The 18,919-nt window shown below is 47.5% G+C and overlaps 1 protein-coding gene across 1 annotated transcript in view; it reads right to left on the reverse strand.

Annotated features, from left to right (window-relative positions):
* Positions 1-18,919, reverse strand: part of LOC139230005 (ras-related C3 botulinum toxin substrate 1-like) — a 72,021-nt gene that overhangs the window by 22,125 nt on the left and 30,977 nt on the right. Inside the window, exons 2-3 of the mRNA XM_070861720.1 lie at positions 7,401-7,472; positions 1,350-1,467 (exon numbers count right to left, since the gene is read on the reverse strand). Coding sequence (XP_070717821.1) covers positions 1,350-1,467; positions 7,401-7,472 — 190 coding nt within the window. The remainder of the gene's footprint in view (positions 1-1,349; positions 1,468-7,400; positions 7,473-18,919) is intronic.

Here is an 18,919-nt window from a genome sequence, read left to right on the forward strand (position 1 = left end):
CCTGTAAAGAGTTCACGGGATGTGGACATCGCAGGCAAGGCCAGCATTTATTGCCTGTAATTACCCTCGAGAAGGTGGTGGTGAGCCGCCTTATACAACCGAGTGTCTCGCTGGGTCATTTCAGAGGGGCAGTTAAGAGTCAACCACATTGCTGTGGGGTCTGGAGTCACATATAGGCCCAGCCAGGGTAAGAGCAGCAGATTTCCTTCCCTAAAGGACATTAGTGAACCAGATGGGTTTTTACGACAATCCGGTAGTTTCAAGCTCACCATTACCGATACTAGTCTTTTTAAAAAAAACAGATTTATTTAATTAACTGAATTCTAATTCTCAAAATGCCAGTGAGGCTTGAACTCACCTCTCCAGATCACTGGTCCAGGCCTCTGGGTTAGTAGTCTAGTAACAGAATTACTATTCTACTATAACCTGATAATCTAATGAAAAGTTCTCTCGGAAAGAGAAGACCGAGGGGTAACTGGACAGAGGCCTTCGAGATTATGAAAGGATTTGACAAGGTGGATGTAGAGAGGACGTTTCCACTGGTAGGCAAGACCAGAACTAGGGACCATAAAATGTATGGCAGTCAGTGATAAATTCAATCGGGAATTCAGGAGAAACTTCTTTACCCAGAGAGTGGTGAGAAGGTGGGAACTCGCTGCCACAGGGAGTGGTTAAGGCGAATGGCGTAGATGCATTTAAGGGGGCCATTAGAGAGAGCAGCGTGTGGCGGCATGCCACTGCAGGGAGCTGCTGCAGGAGGGCGACGGCTGACTGTAGTGCGGGCAGGTACAGCCGGAGCGGCAAAGTCGGGGCGAAGGAGCGGCGAGAGTGCGTAGAGGGATGTGATCGGGGCCGAGGGCCCAGGGGGCAGCACGGGCCCAGCCCACACTGTGCGATATTGTGCGCGCGCACTAGGTCCGTGCAGCAGAGCTGGTCTCCAGTCGTTCTGGGTCAACCCTTGCCACTGGACCAAGACCTGGCTCTGTCGAGCCCCGTGTGGTGGCTGGTGTGCAACGGCCACCCCACGTTAAAAAAAAATCCACGCGCAGGCATCTTCCATCCTTCAAGAATGTAGCTCGGGATCCGGAATATCATTGAAACACCTGTGAACTCATCCGTTTTTGGCATGGAAGCAAGTCATCCTCGTTTCGAGGGACTGCCTATGATGATGATGATGATGATGATGATGATGATGGAGATAAGTACATGGAGAAAGGAACGGAAGGTTGTGTTGATAGGGGGGAGATGCAGGGTGGGAGGAGGTGCGTGTGGAGCGCGGACACTGCGATAGACCAGTTGGGCTGAATTGTGTGTGTGCGTTAAATACTGTGTCAATGAGGTCAACGTACGGTCTGTGGGTAGGAAAGCGGTCGCAGCCGATCATAATCCTCCTGTCCGGCTGTATCCCATAGCCCCAGATTCACTGGTTTCCCATCCACCATCACGTTGGCAGAGTAGTTATCGAATCTGGAAGAAGGGAAGAGGAACCATCAAATGCTGGGGCAACACTACTGAAAATCTCAAAGAACGAATCCACTCTGTGCCCAACTGCAGCCACTAGGAGCAGGAGTAGGCTCCTCGAGTCTGCTCCGCCATTCAATGAGATCGTGGCTGATCGCTGACCTCAACTCCACTTTCCCGCCCGATCCCCATAATCCCTCGATTCCCCCTAGACTCCGCAAATCTCTCTCAAGCTTGAATATACTCAACGATTCAGCATCCACAGCCTTCCGGGGCAGAGGATCCCAAAGTTCCATCACCATCCCGCGGGATGAAATTCCTCGTCTGTCCTAAATGGCCGAGCCCTTATCCCGAGACTGGACTACTTTGTGCACCCAGCGTTGGCAACAGTGGCAGCTTCTGCTTTTTCTTAAATAAAGAGTTTTCTTTTAAGTGTTTACAGAACGGTTACAGTACAGTCGAAGGCCATTCGGCCCGTCGAGCCCATGCCGGCTCTCTGCAAGAGCACCTCAGCCAGTTCCACTGCCCTGCCCTTTCCCTGTACCCCTGCAAATTTGTGTTCTCAGGTACTTATCCAATTCCCCTTTGAAAGATAAAATTGAGTCTGCCTCCGCCACCCTCTCAGGCAGCGCATTCCAGATCCTAACCACTCGCTGCGTAAAAACGTTTTTCCTCACGTCGCCTTTGGTTCTTCTGCCAATCACCTTGAATCTGTGTCCTCTGGTTCTCGACCCTTCTGCCAATGGGAGCAGTTTCTCTCGATCTACTCTGTCTAGACCACTCATGATTTTGAACACCTCGATCAAATCTCCTCTCAACCTTTTCTGCTCCAAGAACAACCTCAGCTTCTCCAGTCTATCCACGCAGCTGAAGTCCCTCATCCCTGCAACCAGTCGCATAAATCTTCTGTACCCTCTCCAAGGCCTTCACATCCTTCCTAAAGTGCAGTGCCCAGAATTGGACACAATACTCCAGTTGAGACCAGACCAGTGTTTTATACAGGTTCATCATAACTTCCACGCTTTTGTACTCTATTTGAATTGTCGATGATTATTGCTGCCACAATGTACCAGTCTCACTCATCCAGCACAGGTGCCCCCCCCAGCACAGGTGCCCCCCCCCCAGCACTGGTGCCCCCCCCCCCAGCACTGGTGCCCCCCCCCCCAGCACTGGTGGTTGCTCAAATCACAGCAAATGAGCTGGAAATGAACAAAAACTGGTCACGTCAAAGCGGCAGGAATTTCCCCGCATCTGCCGGTTAATATAAACGAGAAGCAACAATCAGCAGATTCAAGCAGATTAAAAGCCACTGCATCAGAGAGTCACTGAGTAAACAGTCATGAAGGGAAGTTCTTCAGTAGCGGGAACCAATAGTACCTTTCTTGTTTTAAGGAGGAAACAAAAAGTTACTTTCTGTATTGGCCGAACGTGGCCATTCCAGAACATAATAGGAGGAGTAGGCCATTCGGCTCTTCGAGCCTGCTCCGCCATTCAATAAGATCATGGCTGATCCGATCTTGTCCTCAACTCCACTCCCCATAACCCTCCACTCCCCTGTAGTTCAAAAATCTGTTTCCACCTTAAGTATATTCAATGACCCAGCCTCCACATCTCTCTGGGGTAGAGAATTCCAAAGATTCACATCCCTGAGAAGAAATTCCTGCTCATCTGTCTTAAATGGGCAACCCCTTATTCTGAGACTATGCTCCCTAGTTCTCGACTTCTACACGAGGGGAAACAACCTCTCTGTATCTACTCTGTCAAGACCCCTCAGAATCTCATATGTCTCAATAAGATCACCTCTCATTCTTCTAAATTCTAATGAGTACAGGCCCAACCTTTCTTCATAAGACAACCCCTTTCATCTCAGGAATCAACCTCGTCAACCTTCTTTGAACTGCCTCCAATGCAAGTATATCCCTCCTTAAATAAGGAGACTAAAACTGTACGCCGTACTCTAGGTGTGGTCCTACCAACTGTACAGCTGTAGCAGGGCAGGACTTCCCCATTTTATATTCCATCTCCCCCTCCTCTTTCCCCTCCCCCTCTTCTTTCCCCCCCTCCCCCCACAACATAGGCTAACATTCCAATTGACCTCCCAATAACCTGCTGTACCTGCATGCCAACTTTTTGTGTTTCATGTTCTTGGATCTCCCGATCTCTCTGCACCGCAGCATTTTGTAGTCTCTCTCCATCCAAATAATAATTTGCCTTTGCACTCCTCACCCAGTTGCAATATTCCAGGCAGCCAATCGCTGTCCATGCAACTAAATACCAGAAAGACCTCACCGACTACATGAAGGTCGGGAGCAATGTCCCCGCAATTTTTTTTTTTTTGGGGGGGGGGGGGGGGGGTGGGGGAGGAAAGAAAGGGGTTAAATTTCTCGCGCATGCGCCTTTATGTCCAATGTAAAGCTGGCAAGCAGCCGGCTCGGGACCTCCAGATCTCTGGGCGGCCACGCAACTTAACGGGAATATTGGTCGGTAGTCTCCAGTTATAGTCGGGGCGAACTGTGCAGCAATAGCTCAGATAGCCCTTCAACTTTTTTGTTGTTGAACATTAACTCAAGTTCCCCCTGATTAAAGGGGAGGGGGGCGCTAAAACCGACAAACTTAAACAAATTAAACTTTAGACAGTCAACTTAAATCAAATTAAAATTTGGTTGCCGGGGGTGATGATGCACTCCAGTCCCTCTGGAGCCCAGATAGCCCTTCAAGCCCTACAAGTGTAGGCCCAGCTCTTCCCAACATTACAAGTTAGTCCCCAATTTTTAACACTTTAAACATCTATATGACCGCCACATCAGGAAGATTTTCCATAATGTGCAACAGTGTCACAACGAACAGTACAACTTACAAACTAAAGGGTCCAATCCTGAAGAGGGGGTGCACGAACAGAGAGACCTGGGGATGTACGTGCATAAAGGTAGGGCAGGTTGAGAAAGCAATTTCAAAAAAGGCTTACGGGATCCTGGGCTTCATGGAGAGTATAGAGTGATGAACTTGTATAAAACACTGGTTCGGCCCCAATTTGAGTAGTGTGTCCAATTCTGGGCACCGCACTTTAGGAAGGATGTGAAGGCCCTTAGAGAAGGTGCAGAAAAGATTTACAAGAAAGGTTCCAGGGATGAGGGACTTCAGTTGCGTGGATAGACTGGAGAAGCTGGGACTGTTCTCCTTGGAGCAGATAAGGTTGAGAGGAGATTTGATCGAGGTGTTCAAAATCATGAGGGGTCTGGACAGAGTAGCTAGAGAGAAACTGTTCCCATTGGCGGAAGGGTGGAGAACCAGAGGACACAGATTTAAGGCGATTGGGAGAAAACCAAAGACGACGTAAGAAAAAGCTTTTTTACGCAGCGAGTGGTTAGGATCTGGAATGCGCTGCCCGAGAGGGTGGTGGAGGCAGACTCAATCGCGGCTTTCAAAAGGGAGTTGGATAAGGACCTGAAGGAAAAAAATTTGCAGGGCTACGGGGAAAGGGCGGGGGAGTGGGACTGGCTGAGAGCCGGCATGGGCTCGACGGGCCGAAAGGCCTCCTTCTGTGCTGTAACCATTCTATGATTCTAACTGCAATCAGGGCTGGAAAGTGCGTCAACCAAAGATTTGTTGTGAACTAGAAATACATCTGGAATATTGTAAATTTGCTGTGCTGAATTGGTCGTCACTGTTCTGTCCTGCGTGATATCTTAATCGTGTGTTCCTACACAGGCCCACCTGCAGCCACAGAATTCAAACACTAAAAATGGGACTTCATTAGCTCCAGGGACACCAAACTACTAGATAAATAGTATCAATAATGGTGACCATGAAACTACTGGATTGTCGTAAAACCCATCTGGTTCACTAATGTTCTTGAGGGAAGGAAATCTGCCACCCTTACCCGGTCTAGCCCACAGCAATGTGGTCGACTCGTAACTGGCCTCTGAAATGTCCCAGCGAGCCACTCAGTTGCACCAATCCGCTACAACAAAGTCAGCACTTCACCACAAGGACTGCAGCGGTTCAATAAGGTGCCTTTGAGGGCAATTAATGGTGGTTTTGCCAGTGACGGCCACATCCCATTGAACGAATATTAAAATAAATTCCCACGCCCACACGGAGAGCAGCACTGACGCAGAGGGACCTCAGAGTTTCTTCGGCAGCACCTCCCAAACCCGCGACCTCTACCACCTAGAAGGACGAGGGCAGCAGGCGCATGGGAACACCACCACCTCCACGTTCCCCTCCAAGTCACACAGCATCTTGACTTGGGAATATATCGGCCGTTCCTTCATCGTCGCTGGGTCAAAATCCTGGAACTCCCTCCCTAACAGCACTGTGGGAGCACCTTCACCACACGGACTGCAGCGGTTCAAGGTGGCTTGACACCACCTTCTCAAGGGGCAATTAGGGATTGGCAATAAATGCCAGCCTTGCCAGCGATGCCCACATCCAATAAGTGAATAAAAAAGAACTCGCTCTGACCCGACTTTCGATGGGCAATGCTATGGGAGATCCACTAATACAGGGAAACTTAGCAATGGCAACAAACTTGTGGGGCGGGAGTCCAAGACTAGAGGATGGAAGTATCAGATGGTGACTCATAAATCTAACAATGGCTCGTGTGGATCATAAACCCCGGCAAGGACTTGTTGGGCCGAATGGCCAGATCTTGAGAGGTACATTCTATGTAATTCTGCATATCCAGTAACATTTAACCCCCATGAATGGCCAAAGATGGTGCCAACTGCCATATACTTGTGTCAAAATATAAGCTCAGTGTAAGCTCAAGGAACAGCACCTCATCTTTCGATTGGGTACTTTACAGCCTTCCGGAATCTAGAGTTCAACAATTTCAGACCATAACCTCGGTCACTATTATTTTTTCCTATGGCATCTGTTGATGACTCTGCCATTGCCATTCACACTTCCCTCTAGATCCATCTTTTGTTTCTTTATTTGTCCCATCACCATCTTTCACCATCATCCCTTTTGTCAATTAATCTCTCCTGCCTTCCACCCTATCACAGACCTGCCCCTTTGTTCTTTCCCCCACCCCTCCCCCCCTTTCCCTGCCCCGACAGTTGCTTAAAAACCTGTTACATCGCTAACCTTTTCCAGTTCTAACGAAGGTTCATCGACCTGAAACGTTAACTCTTTCTCTCTCCACAGATGCTGCCTGACCCGCTGGGTATTGCCACTGAGGTGGGGCTTTCGAGCGCTGCTATAATTAAAGGGTTAAGAATCGGTCTGGGGACCAAAAAGTGCTAAACAGGCTTTTGTGGTGGTCCCAGCTTTCTAAGTTGCTGAACGGGCAGAAGAGATAACGCTGAGTGTAACATGTGGAAATGATTAACTGTTGCAAGTTGTGTAACCGGGGGACAATTACAAATAGTCAAAGTGTTGAACCACAGGAGGCCCAGAGAGGCAGTTAAACAGGGCAAGGGGGGGGGGGGGGGTCAGAGGTGACATGTTGGAGAAACTCCATCTGGTGCGAAACATAGGCCAATGATTGTGTGACGTGAAAGGGAATGAGTCAATCAGCAATTGTGCACGCGGGCTTTGGGCCAATTAAACGGCACGGGGGGGATCGTGCACGAGGCTGATATGCACCCTTAAGGCGTATGAATGGTTGCTTTGTATCATCGGAGAAGCCTGGCTATAGACAGAGAGCAGGCGGTCTCCCCACCGATGTGAATAAAGACTACTTGAATCTTCGAACCCGGACCTGGTGTCGAGTGTTTATATCAAATACTCCACTACACCAGTATTTTCTGTTAATATTGCCAAAATATTCTTGTTTGGAGAAGTGAAATAGGCCTGATTCAAAAGGAATACCGTCTATATATCAAGCAGAGTTCTTTCGTGCTCAGCAGACTGCTTCTGAGCAAACGTTACAAAGCTTAAAAAAAAGATTTAAAGACACAAAACACACACACACAGCGCTTCAAGGTACTTACACTGTTGGGATGTACTCTCCAGGAAAGGCATTTGTCGTGTAGCTGATCAAGAGACAAGTTTTACCCACGGCTCTGTGATTTAAAGAAAAACAGACACAGGTGAGCAATGACCAACAATCCCCATTACCTTGCAGTGGCAAAACCCCCAAGGAGACAATGGAACCAGACCAACCTGCACCAGTTTGAATATTCTAATCAAGACCCAAGGCTTCAAAGCATGAACAGGCCCAGGAATGGAGAATTTTTTTTTTCTTCCCATATTCATTCACGCATTGCGGGCAAGGTCAGCACTTGCCCATCCCCAATTGCCCCTCGACCATTTCAGCGGGGCTGTTAAGGGGCAACCGCATTGCTGTGGGGTCTGGAGTCACATGTAGGCCAGACCGGGTAAGGGCGGCAGATTTCCTTCCCTAAAGGCCATTAGTGAACTAAATGGGGTTTTACGACAATCATTTTCAAGGTCACTATTATTGGTACGAGCTTTATAATTAGATTTATTTCATTATCTGAATTCAGCTGACGGGGTGGGATTGGGGGTGAGGGTAAGCGACCACAGTCTAATCAAGTCATAGCACTTTCATTACTCACATACTAGCTGCTAGCATCATGGAGCACTATCCTTATCCTTAAAATTACGTTCTGTAAACCTTGGCATATCCCCCCAAAAAATCATACTCGACACCCCAGAAAACTAGCAAAAGGTGATCAATAGCTCAAATTATTATTAGGCCGAGAATAAGCCTGTTATGTCTGTAATGCACTTATGAATGACTCCACGAGGCAATATGTTGTACTCAAACTGTAGTAACCTTGGTCCTTTATTCGTAACTCCAGAGTGAGGCACAAGCATGGTGGGCAGCCTTTTTTTAAAATAAACTAGGCCCTGCACACCTATGCAGGTGACCCTCAGGTCTCCCACCACAGTGCCCTCTGGTGAACAGCCTCTGCCACAGGGGCAGGAAACCACAGTCTCCACCAGTTGCACCCTCTAGGGGTGCCAGCATAGTATATACACAGTGTAAATCTTATTGATAGTACATCAGGTAACAAGTCTCCATCTTATGCAACTATACAGTGACTACAGAGTATATCTATAGTCTGCATATATAACAAAGCCCATGACATATGAAAAATAGAGGAACATAGGAACAGGAGGAGGCCGTTCTACCATTCAATTAAAACATGGCTGATCTGTAGATCAATTCCATTTACCAGCTTTGGTCCCATAACCCTCAATCCCCTTCCCCAACAAAAATCGATCAAACTCGGTTTTTAAATTTTCAATTTTTCCCCCCAGCTTTTTGGGAGAATTCCAGATTTCCAGTACCATGTGTGTGAAGAAGTGCTTCCTGACATCACCCCTGAATGGCCTAACTCTCTCCCCATAACCCCCCACCCGACCATGGTGTTCTCCATCTACCCTATTTCCTATCAACTCCTCTAATCATCTTGAACATAAGAAATAGGAGCCGGTGTAGGCCATATGGCCCCTTGAGCCTGCTCCACCATTTAATAAGATCATGGCTGATCTTCGACCTCAACTCCACTTTTCTGTCCGATCCCCATATCCCTCGATTCCCCCAGAGGGTCAAAATCCATCGACACGAGCCTCTCTGCATCCACCTTGTCGAGCCCCCTCATTATCTTACTTGTTTCGATAGGATCACCTCTCACTCTTCTGAACTCCAATGAGTAGAGGCCCAACCTACTCAACCTATCCTCATGTCAACCCACTCATCTCCGGAATCAACCTAGTGAACCTTCTCCGAACAGCCTCCAATGAAAGTATAACCCCTCCTTAAATACAGAGACCAGAACTGTACGCAGTACTCTAGGTGTGGCTTCACCAATACCCTGTACAGTTGTAACAGGACTTCTCTGCTTTTATACTCTATCCCTCTTGCAATAAAGGCCAACATTGCATTTGCCTTCCTGATTACTTGCTGTACCTGCATACTAACTTTTTGTGTTTCATGCACAAGGACCTCATCAAGTGAAAGATCCTTCTTTCGAGGTGGTGCTTCCACGACTGAGAAATACAGTTTGTTGCTAAAGGGTTTGTGCAGCGCTAAAGCACAGATTAAGTTCTAAGCATCACAAAACTCCAGCATTAGCATCTGACGAGGAGGTTTTGACACTTAAGCAAAAGTGCACATCACACGGATCACCAAATGTGCTCAAGCACCGGAGGAGGTAGAAGCGACGGAGACATCACTGAATTTGGTGAGTCGCAGTTTTCACACCTGGACAATGATCTTAACGACATCACTCCTGCCCTCCTGACACGCCCAGTGCAGTGCTGAGGGAGTGCTGTCGGAGGTGCCATCTCTCAGATGAGACGTTAAACAGAGGCCCTGTCTGCCCTCTAAAAGATCCCACAGGCATTATTTTGAAGAGCGGGGAAATTCTCCCCAGTGCCTTGGTCAATATTTATCTCTCAACTATTATCACAAAAAAAAAATCATCTGGTCATAGTCACGCTGCTTGTGGGAGTTTGCGGTGCGCAAATTGGCTGCTGCGTTTCTCACATTATAACAGTGACAATAGTTCCAAAAAAAAAGTACTTCATTGGCTGTAAAAGGCTTTGGGTGTCTGGTTATGAAAGGCGCTATATAAATGCAAGTCTTTATGTTCTTATGATCACATCATCATAGGTGGTCCCTCGTATCGAGGATGACTTGCTTCCACGCCAAAAGGGATGAGTTCACAGGTGTTTCACTGAAGGACCTAATATTCTGGATTCCGAACTACAATTAGAAGGGTGGAAGATAGCTGTGCGTGGATTTTTTTAACGTGGGGTGACCGTTGCACACCAGCCACCACACGGGTTTGACAGAGCTCGGTCTTGGTCCGGTGGCAAGGGTTAACCAGGACGACTGGAGACCAGCTCTGCTGCATGGACCGAGTGCGCGCACATATCGCACAGTGTGGGCTGGCCCGTGCTGCCCCTGGGCCTATGCCTCTTCTGGGCCCCGAACTCACCAACCACATTGACTGCCAACAGTTTGAAGTTCGGTCAATGTCAGAGTGAGAGGTGTCATCGCCATTTTGACAAGATCACAGTCAAGCCGTGACACCCGCCTGCAACCAGAAACAAATGATGAAAAATCCCAACAATGCAAAATGGCTGCCTGCGTTTCCACGGTGGGGAAATGATGGCCACTATGCACGGATGGGTTTGCCAGCATCACGCCCACTTTAAATAATGGGCAATTTACCAATGCTTCACCATCCTACCATTTGAGAGTGTTTTTTTGGATACACGACAAACATGCAAATAGGCCAATTGGGGCAGAGAGGATGTCAAGCATGTCATTGTAATGAGCACCTGGAACCTGCGTGAGATTCACCAGGGAACTGATGAGGGCTTCTGCACAATGTATGAAACCCAAGAGATTCTGTATAAAAACTGGGCCGAAACGTCCCGTCCCGTGCCTAGTATCTGTAAAAACCTTCATCTATCACCCGACTACAGATACTTAAGAGTAATGTAATCCTGCAACAATACTTTCAGGTAAGCCAAGCTTGGACAACACAACACAAGGTTGTGAAGGGCAGATTTGTAGATGGTAATGATGATATTTTTAGAAACACGTAACGGATGATCACCAACTGCAATAAAATGCCAGGAGCAGTGGGAGTGGCCGGGATACCGCCCTTACTTCTGTCAGCCGTGGCTCAGTGGGCAGCAGAGGGGACTCGCCTCAGAGTCAGAAGGTTGTGGGTTCAAGTCCCCACTGCAGGGGCTCCAGCACATAAATCTAGTCCGACACTCCCAGTGCAGTGCTGAGGGAGTGCTGCACTGTCGGAGATGCCGTCTCTCAGGTGGATGTAAAAGATCCCACAGCACTATTTCGAAGAAGAGCAGAGGGAGTTATTCCCCGGTGCCCCGGGGCCAATATTTATCCCTCAACCAACATCACAAATAGTTTATCTGGTCATCAACACATTGTTGTGGGAGCTTGCTGTGCGCAAATTGGCTGCTGCGTTTGCAACATTACAACAGTGACTACACTTCAATAATTACTTCATTGGCTGTAAAGCGCTTTGTGACGTCCGGTAGTCGTGAAAGGCGTGATATAAATGCAAGTCTTTCTTTCTTACTTAAAAGGAACTCATTGCTAGATGTTGCAATGGATTGTTATTCAAGAAGGACATGGTCAACCGTTCCCATCATCAAGTTGATCTTATGATCTCTGGAGGAAACATGGCAAGGCATTGAGATTTAGATCATAGCAAACACACAACTTCCTCTTGCATCAGAAGTCTTCAAGTTAGCATAGATAGGTTACAACTGGGTAATAAAATTGACGTCCCTACCAGTTCCTATATTGAGGTAGCAGATGATTTACTGTAGAATATGAATAGAATCTCTTCCCAGTTGTTCAAAAGATAGATATTTATAAATGATACATTACACACACATCTAATATATACCATCTACAAGATGCACTGCAGCAACTCGCCAAGGCTTCTTCGGCAGCACCTCCCAAACCCACGACCTCTACCCCCTAGAAGCACAAGGGCAGCAGGCGCATGGGAACACCACCACCTCCACGTTCCCCTCCAAGTCACACAGCAACTGGACTTGGAAATATATCGGCCGTTCCTTCATTGTCACTGGGTCAAAATCCTGGAACTCCCTCCCTAAAAGCACTGTGGGAGCACCTTCACCACACGGACTGCAGCCGTTCAAGGCGGCGGCTCACCACCACCTTCTCAAGGGGCAATTGGGGATGGGCAATAAATGCCCATATCCCATGAAGGAATAAAAAAATATATTATATTTGTGTAAAATATTAATTGGAGGGAGAAGAGTGGGTTTGGACTAAATGGCTCCTGGAGAAAAATAATGGCACGCAGTTGATTTATTTATTTTGTCATAATACTCCTGTGAAGCACCTTGGGATGTTTTACTATGTTAAAGGCGCTATATAAATAAAAGTTGTTGTTGTTGTTGGGTAGAATGGCCTGCTTCTGTGCAAGAACATTCCATGAAAAATCTGCCGCAGTCCCATATTCTTCACTCTCCATTCTTTCTCTGCTCCTCCACAGTGAACGAGATACCTTGGTCCTGCACAGAGATGAACAGAGTTATAACCAGACCCAAGCGAGACCAGGAAAGGTCGTGGATCCATCTCAAAAAAGTTAGCCGATGTTAACTGGGGTGAGTTGGATCCTACGAATCCCCTGGGAGGACAGACACACCAACATTCACGTCCTCGACCAGGCCAACATCCCCAGCGTTGAAGCACTGACCACACTTGATCAGCTCCGCTGGGCAGGCCACACTGTTCGCATGCCAGACATGTGCCTGCTGCCCTTGTCCTTCTAGGGGGTAGAGGTCGTGGGTTTGGGAGGTGCTGCCGAAGAAGCCTTGGCGAGTTGCTGCAGTGCATCTTGTAGATGGTATATATTAGATGTGTGTGTAATGTATCATTTATAAATATCTATCTTTTGAACAACTGGGAAGAGATTCTATTCATATTCTACAGTAAATCATCTGCTAACTCAATATAGGGACGTCAATTTTATTACCCAGTTGTAACCTATCTATGCTAGCTTGAAGACTTGGCAAGTGCTCTACACGGAACTGCTTCACGGCAAACAAGCCAAAGGTGGACAGAGGAAATGTTAAAAGGACACCCTCAAAGCCTCCCTGATAAAGTGCAACATCCCCACTGACACCCGGGAGTCCCTGGCCAAAGACCGCCCCCTAAGTGGAGGAAGTGCATCCGGGAGGGCGCTGAGCACCTCGAGTCTCATCGCCGAGTGCATGCAGAAACCAAGCGCAGGCAGTGGAAAGAGCGTGCGGCAAACCAGTCCCACCCACCCCTTCCCTCAACGACTAACTGTCCTACGTGTGACGGGGACTGTGGCTCTTGCTTTAGACGGTTCAGCCACCTAAAGACTCATTCTAAGAGTGGAAGCAAGTCTTCCTCGATTCCAAGGGACTGCCTATGATGATGAGGGGTGCTACAATTGACTAGTGTCACTATGTTAGGAATAAAACAAAGCAAAAAAAAAAAAAATCAAGGTTTTAGTGCCTTGTGGAAGGAGGGTAAGGATATTGAGGCCTAGACCAGGCTCAGCTGCCTCACGACAAATAGATTCCAACCTTGACTGACCTTTGCCCACATACCATGAACAAAAAATGGCCCCTTAGGCGAGGTATTTGAGGACAAACATCTTTGTGGAACAGGTAGAGGGGGGAAAACATGAACCAAGTATAGCCTATTGACAATGGTATTGAGACAAAATATTTATCTAGGAAACTCCTGTACTATTGGTCTTGAAATGAGCAATAGTACAAATCATGTGACCTTTTTGCAATCCCAGCATGCTGAGTGACCTGGTTTGCAAGAGCAGGCCTTTATTTATTTGTTCCTAAGATGTGGGCATCCCTGGCAAGGCCGGCATTTATTGCCCATCCCTAATTGCCCTCGAGAAGGGGGTAGTGAGCCGCCGCAGTCCGTGTGGTGAAGGTGCTTCCCCACAGTGCTGACTTTGCCGAAGCGGTTTGGTACAACCGAGTGTCTCGCTGGGCCATTTCAGAGGGGCAGTTGAGAGTCAACCACATTGCTGTGGGGTCTGGAGTCACGTATAGGCCAGACCGGGTAAGGGCGGCAGATTTCCTCCTCTAAACGGACATGTAAACCAGATGGGTTTTCAACGGCAATCCGGTAGTTGCATGGTCACCATTACTTACACTAGCTTCTTAACTCCAGATTTATTTAGTTAGCTGAACTTAGCTGCCGTGGTGGGCTTGAGGGCTGAGGCAGTGGGGTGTCGAGTCATAGCACTTAATTACTCACATGCTAGCTGCAAGCATCATGGAGCAAATGATTAACTGTGGGGATTTTAAAATATCTGCAACGCTCAGCTCAAGCTGCTGGAAAGTTTGATATATGATTTCTTTGAAGGCCCATCTGGGTTTGTTTTTTTTAAAAATATAACAAAAAAAAAAAAATTGAGGTTTTCTTGTTTTTTTGGCCTCGGAGAGTGGGTGCTTGAAGCCAAAGTTTAAACGTAAATGAAATAATTTCAGAAAATCCATCTGAAGCAATAACAGGAACAGATGGTTTCCCCCAACATCCCCCTGGACCGCACTTCGTTGCTCTGAGAAGCAAAGAGTTTCCATGTTGAAAGTACAGCAGGTTCTAACTAACTGCGATTCTTGCAATGCAGTCACATGGCTTTGTCACATGGTTTAGTATGAGCATGCTCAGTTTGCTCCGGCCTAGTAAAGCCGGCACATCTAGCCTCTGTCCTTCATTTGTTCATTTACTCGTTACAAAAGTATTAAGAGGCGGGAAAAAATATCTGCTTGATTGGGTGGGCCGGTAATAGAAAGGATTCGCAATTATATAGGGCCGTTCACAGCTTAAGCAGGTCCCAAAGTACTTTCCGACAGTGCCGTGCTCCCTCACTACTGCACTGGAGTGTCAGCCCAGATTTATGTGCTCAAGTCTCTGGAGTGGGACTTGAACCTTCGGACCCAGTGCTGCCCACTGACCCACGGCTGACACTGGAGGTGGATGTTCATGGATGAACCTCCAGGAATAGGCCCAACTCGAGTTGGCCAATCCTATTTTCAAATCAGCAAAAGAAAAAAAAAAGGACTTGCATTTATATAGCGCCTTTCACGACCACTGGTCGTCCCAAAGCAATTTACAGCCAATGAAGTACTTTTTGAAGTGTAGTCACTGTTGTAATGTAGGAAACGTGGCGGCCAATTTGCGCACAGCAAGCTCCCACAAACAGCAATGTGATAATGACCAGATCATCTGTTTTTGTTATGTTGATCGAGATATAAATAGTGGCCCCAGGACACCGGGGATAACTCCCCTGCTCTTTTTCGAAATAGTGCCACGGGATCTTTTATGTCCACCTGGGGGGGGCAGACCGGGTCTCAGTTTAACATCTCATCTGAAAGACGGCACCTCCGACAGGGTGGCACTCCCTCAGCACTGCACTGGGAGTGTCAGCCTAGATTTATATGGTCAAGTCACCTGGAGTGGGACTTGAACCCACAACCTTCTGACTCCGAGGCGAGAGTGCTTCTCACTGAGCCACAACTGACACTAATGCCTCCTCTCCTCTCCTCTCCTCTCCTCTCCTCTCCTCTCCTCTCCTCTCCTCTCCTCTCCTCTCCTCTCCTCTCCTCTCCTCTCCTCTCCTCTCCTCTCCTCTCCTCTCCCTCAACAATTAGCTTGTAAACCTCCAAAAGACTGAAGGCAGTACAAGGGATAAGGTTGCTTAGTGAGAGGTGAGGAACCAAATGTGGGGAAGTTTAAGTAAAGGCCTATTCATGAAACACAGAGACCTTCACATTCTCAAACTGTAGAATATATTATGAAACTTTTCAGGTCACTTCAATGTGTCCTTTGGCAAGAAGTTTATACGTAGAAAATCCCCCTAGAGTCACTGATGTTTTTAATCCTTTTTTTGCCTCTCCCAGGAGATTCCATGTCTGCTGGTGGACCCATAGAAACATAGAAAATAGGTGCAGGAGTAGGCCATTCGGCCCTTCTAGCCTGCACCGCCATTCAATGAGTTCATGGCTGAACATGCAACTTCAGTACCCCCTTCCTGCTTTCTTGCCATACCCCTTGATCCCCCTAGTAGTAAGGACTTCATCTAACTCCTTTTTGAATATATTTAGTGAATTGGCCTCAACTACTTTCTGTGGCAGAGAATTCCACAGGTTCACCACTCTCTGGGTGAAGAAGTTTCTCCGCATCTCGGTCCTAAATGGCTTACCCCTTATCCTTAGACTGTGACCCCTGGTTCTGGACTTCCCCAACATTGGGAACATTCTTCCTGCATCTAACCTGTCTAAACCCGTCAGAATTTTAAACGTTTCTATGAGATTCCCTCTCATTCTTTTGAACTCCAGTGAATACAAGCCCAGTTGATCCAACCTTTCTTGATAGGTCAGTCCCGCCATCCCGGGAATCAGTCTGGTGAACCTTCGCTGCACTCCCTCAATAGCAAGAATGTCCTTCCTCAAGTTAGGAGACCAAAACTGTACACAATACTCCAGGTGTGGCCTCACCAAGGCCCTGTACAATTGTAGTAACACCTCTCTGCCCCTGTACTCAAATCCCCTCGCTATGAAGGCTAACATGCCATTTGCTTTCTTAACCGCCTGCTGTACCTGCATGCCAACCTTCAATGACCCAGTTTAATCACTGATACTCCGGCATCATGACTGTGTAGGGCAGCTTGATCAACCAGATGGCCTTTTGCTACAACTCAAAAACCTAGGCCGACACTCCCAGTACTGAGCTCCGCTGCACTGTCGGAGGTGCCTCTTAGGTGGACGCAAAAGATCTCTCGGCATTATTTCGAAGAGGAGCAGGAGAGTTCTCCCCGGGTGTCCGGGCCAATACTTATCCCTCAACCAACATCGAAAAACCAGATGATCTGGGAATTATCACATTGCTGTTTGTGGGAGCTTGCTGTGCGCAAATTGGCTGCCGCGTTTCCCACATTACAACAGTGATCACACTTCAGAAAGTACCTCATTAGCGGTAAAGCTCTTTGGGACATCCAAAGGTCAATGAAAGGCGCTATATAAACGCAAGTATATCAACCCAAGCCCATCACGTAACCACAGTAGAGCAGAGTGATCAATCGATAAAGGTCACATTCACGCGAGAATTTTCCCTCTGACTGGGAGCTACCAGACCTGCCTGATGGTACTGCCATGATGCGTGGAGGATTATTAGTACCCTGCCAGTAACATCAGCTCCCGGATTTTAAAAACAGGTAATGCTTTTAACAAATTATATTTCAATGGACATATTTTTCTTACACAATGAGGAAGTGCTTTGAACAAAGTACATAACTCCCTTTAGTCTTTCCTTCCCCTTAAATACATATTTGCTTAGATAATTCTCATTTTCAGCAAATGAAGTATTTTGACTTCTCATTGAATAGCTGCCCAGGTTGGCTCGTGTTGTGGAACGACAGCGAACGGATTGTTCTCGTGTCAGCCGTGGCTCAGTGGGTAGCACTCGCGCCTCCGAGTCAGAAGGTTGTGGGTTCGAGTCCCACTCCAGAGACTCAAGCACAAAAATCCAGGCCGACACTCCCAGTGCAGTGCTGAGGAAGAGCTGCACTGTCGAAGGTGCCGCCTTTCGGATGAGACGTTAAACCGAGGCACCGTCTGCTCTCTCAGGTGGACGTAAAAGATCCCACGGCACTATTTCAAAGAGCTAGAGAGTTATCCCCGGGTGTCCTGGGGCCAATATTTATCCCTCAATCAACATAACAAAAGCAGATTCACTGGTCATTATCACACTGCTGTCTATGAGAGCTTGCTGTGCGCAAGTTCCTAATGTTTTGGATTAGAAATCTTCACTCCCACTATTTCCCCCGCTGTCTACATTCTTTTCCCTCCTGGCTCCTTGCAGAAAGCTTCGAGTCACAAGGGTGCATTTGGGTCTAATTCCATTGGCCGCTCAGAGGACATCATTGCAAGTCACACGTCTCACTGACACAGTGACCAGAATACAACACAGGCGGGAAGAAATAGAGAAAAAAAAAGTGTGATGATTTGGGAGAAAGTTATTTATATAAAAGAAAATTTAGGAATATTTCCAAAGACTACTTATGAATACATTCGCTGCCCTTCCTAGATTGGTCAGGCCCTTGGCAACTGGTGCCAAGAGAGACCACAGGTTTTCTTGATCACGGAGCAACATGCTGTGGAGCTGTCCTCTCGGCGATGACGCAACGGTTAAAATGACTCCAGGCTTCCTGTTACAACATCGACAGCAAATACCCAAGTCATACACACCCAACAGCTTCACCGATCTGCAAGTTTCAGGTTCCAACACACCACTAAGAGGAAGGGAGATGGTTGCAGTGTAGTAATAAAAAAAAAAAAACTACACAAACCAGTCTGCCATATCACTGGGTGGATGCTTATCAAAACTCGAAAGGGCCTTTAGCCTGTTGAAGATCGTTCCTCTGGTAACCTAAATCACATCATATTCAGTTGAACTTGGACGGATTTATCCTGCAGGGCAGATTATTTTAAACATTTAGCACGGAGCGAAGAAGCTCTATCTGATATTCATTTTAAATTACTCCCCGAATTTAAATGCAAGTCCTTATGGTCCCCATCCTCGCATCCTTTAAATGGTTCGTGCAAACCTTAGCTGGTCTAATCTGGGGTGGGAACCAGTGAGATGGCAAGTGATTTACGGGGAACGAAGGGCTTTAAAAGCAGGATTGTTTTTTTTAAAAAATTTGTTCATGGAATGCTGGCAAGGCCGGCATTTATTGCCCATCCCTAATTGCCCCTTGAGAAGGTGGTGGTGAGCCGTCTTCTTGAACCGCTGCAGTCCCGTGTGGTGAAGGTGCTCCCACAGTGCTGTTAGGGAGGGAGTTACAGGATTTTGACCCAGTGACGATGAAGGAACGGCCGATATATTTCCAAGTCAGGATGGTGTGCGACTTGGAGGGGAACGTGGAGGTGATGGCGTTCCCACGCGCCTGCTGCCCTT

This window comes from Pristiophorus japonicus, chromosome 19 (genome assembly GCF_044704955.1).
Source record: "Pristiophorus japonicus isolate sPriJap1 chromosome 19, sPriJap1.hap1, whole genome shotgun sequence".
NCBI classification, from domain to species: Eukaryota; Metazoa; Chordata; class Chondrichthyes; family Pristiophoridae; genus Pristiophorus; species Pristiophorus japonicus.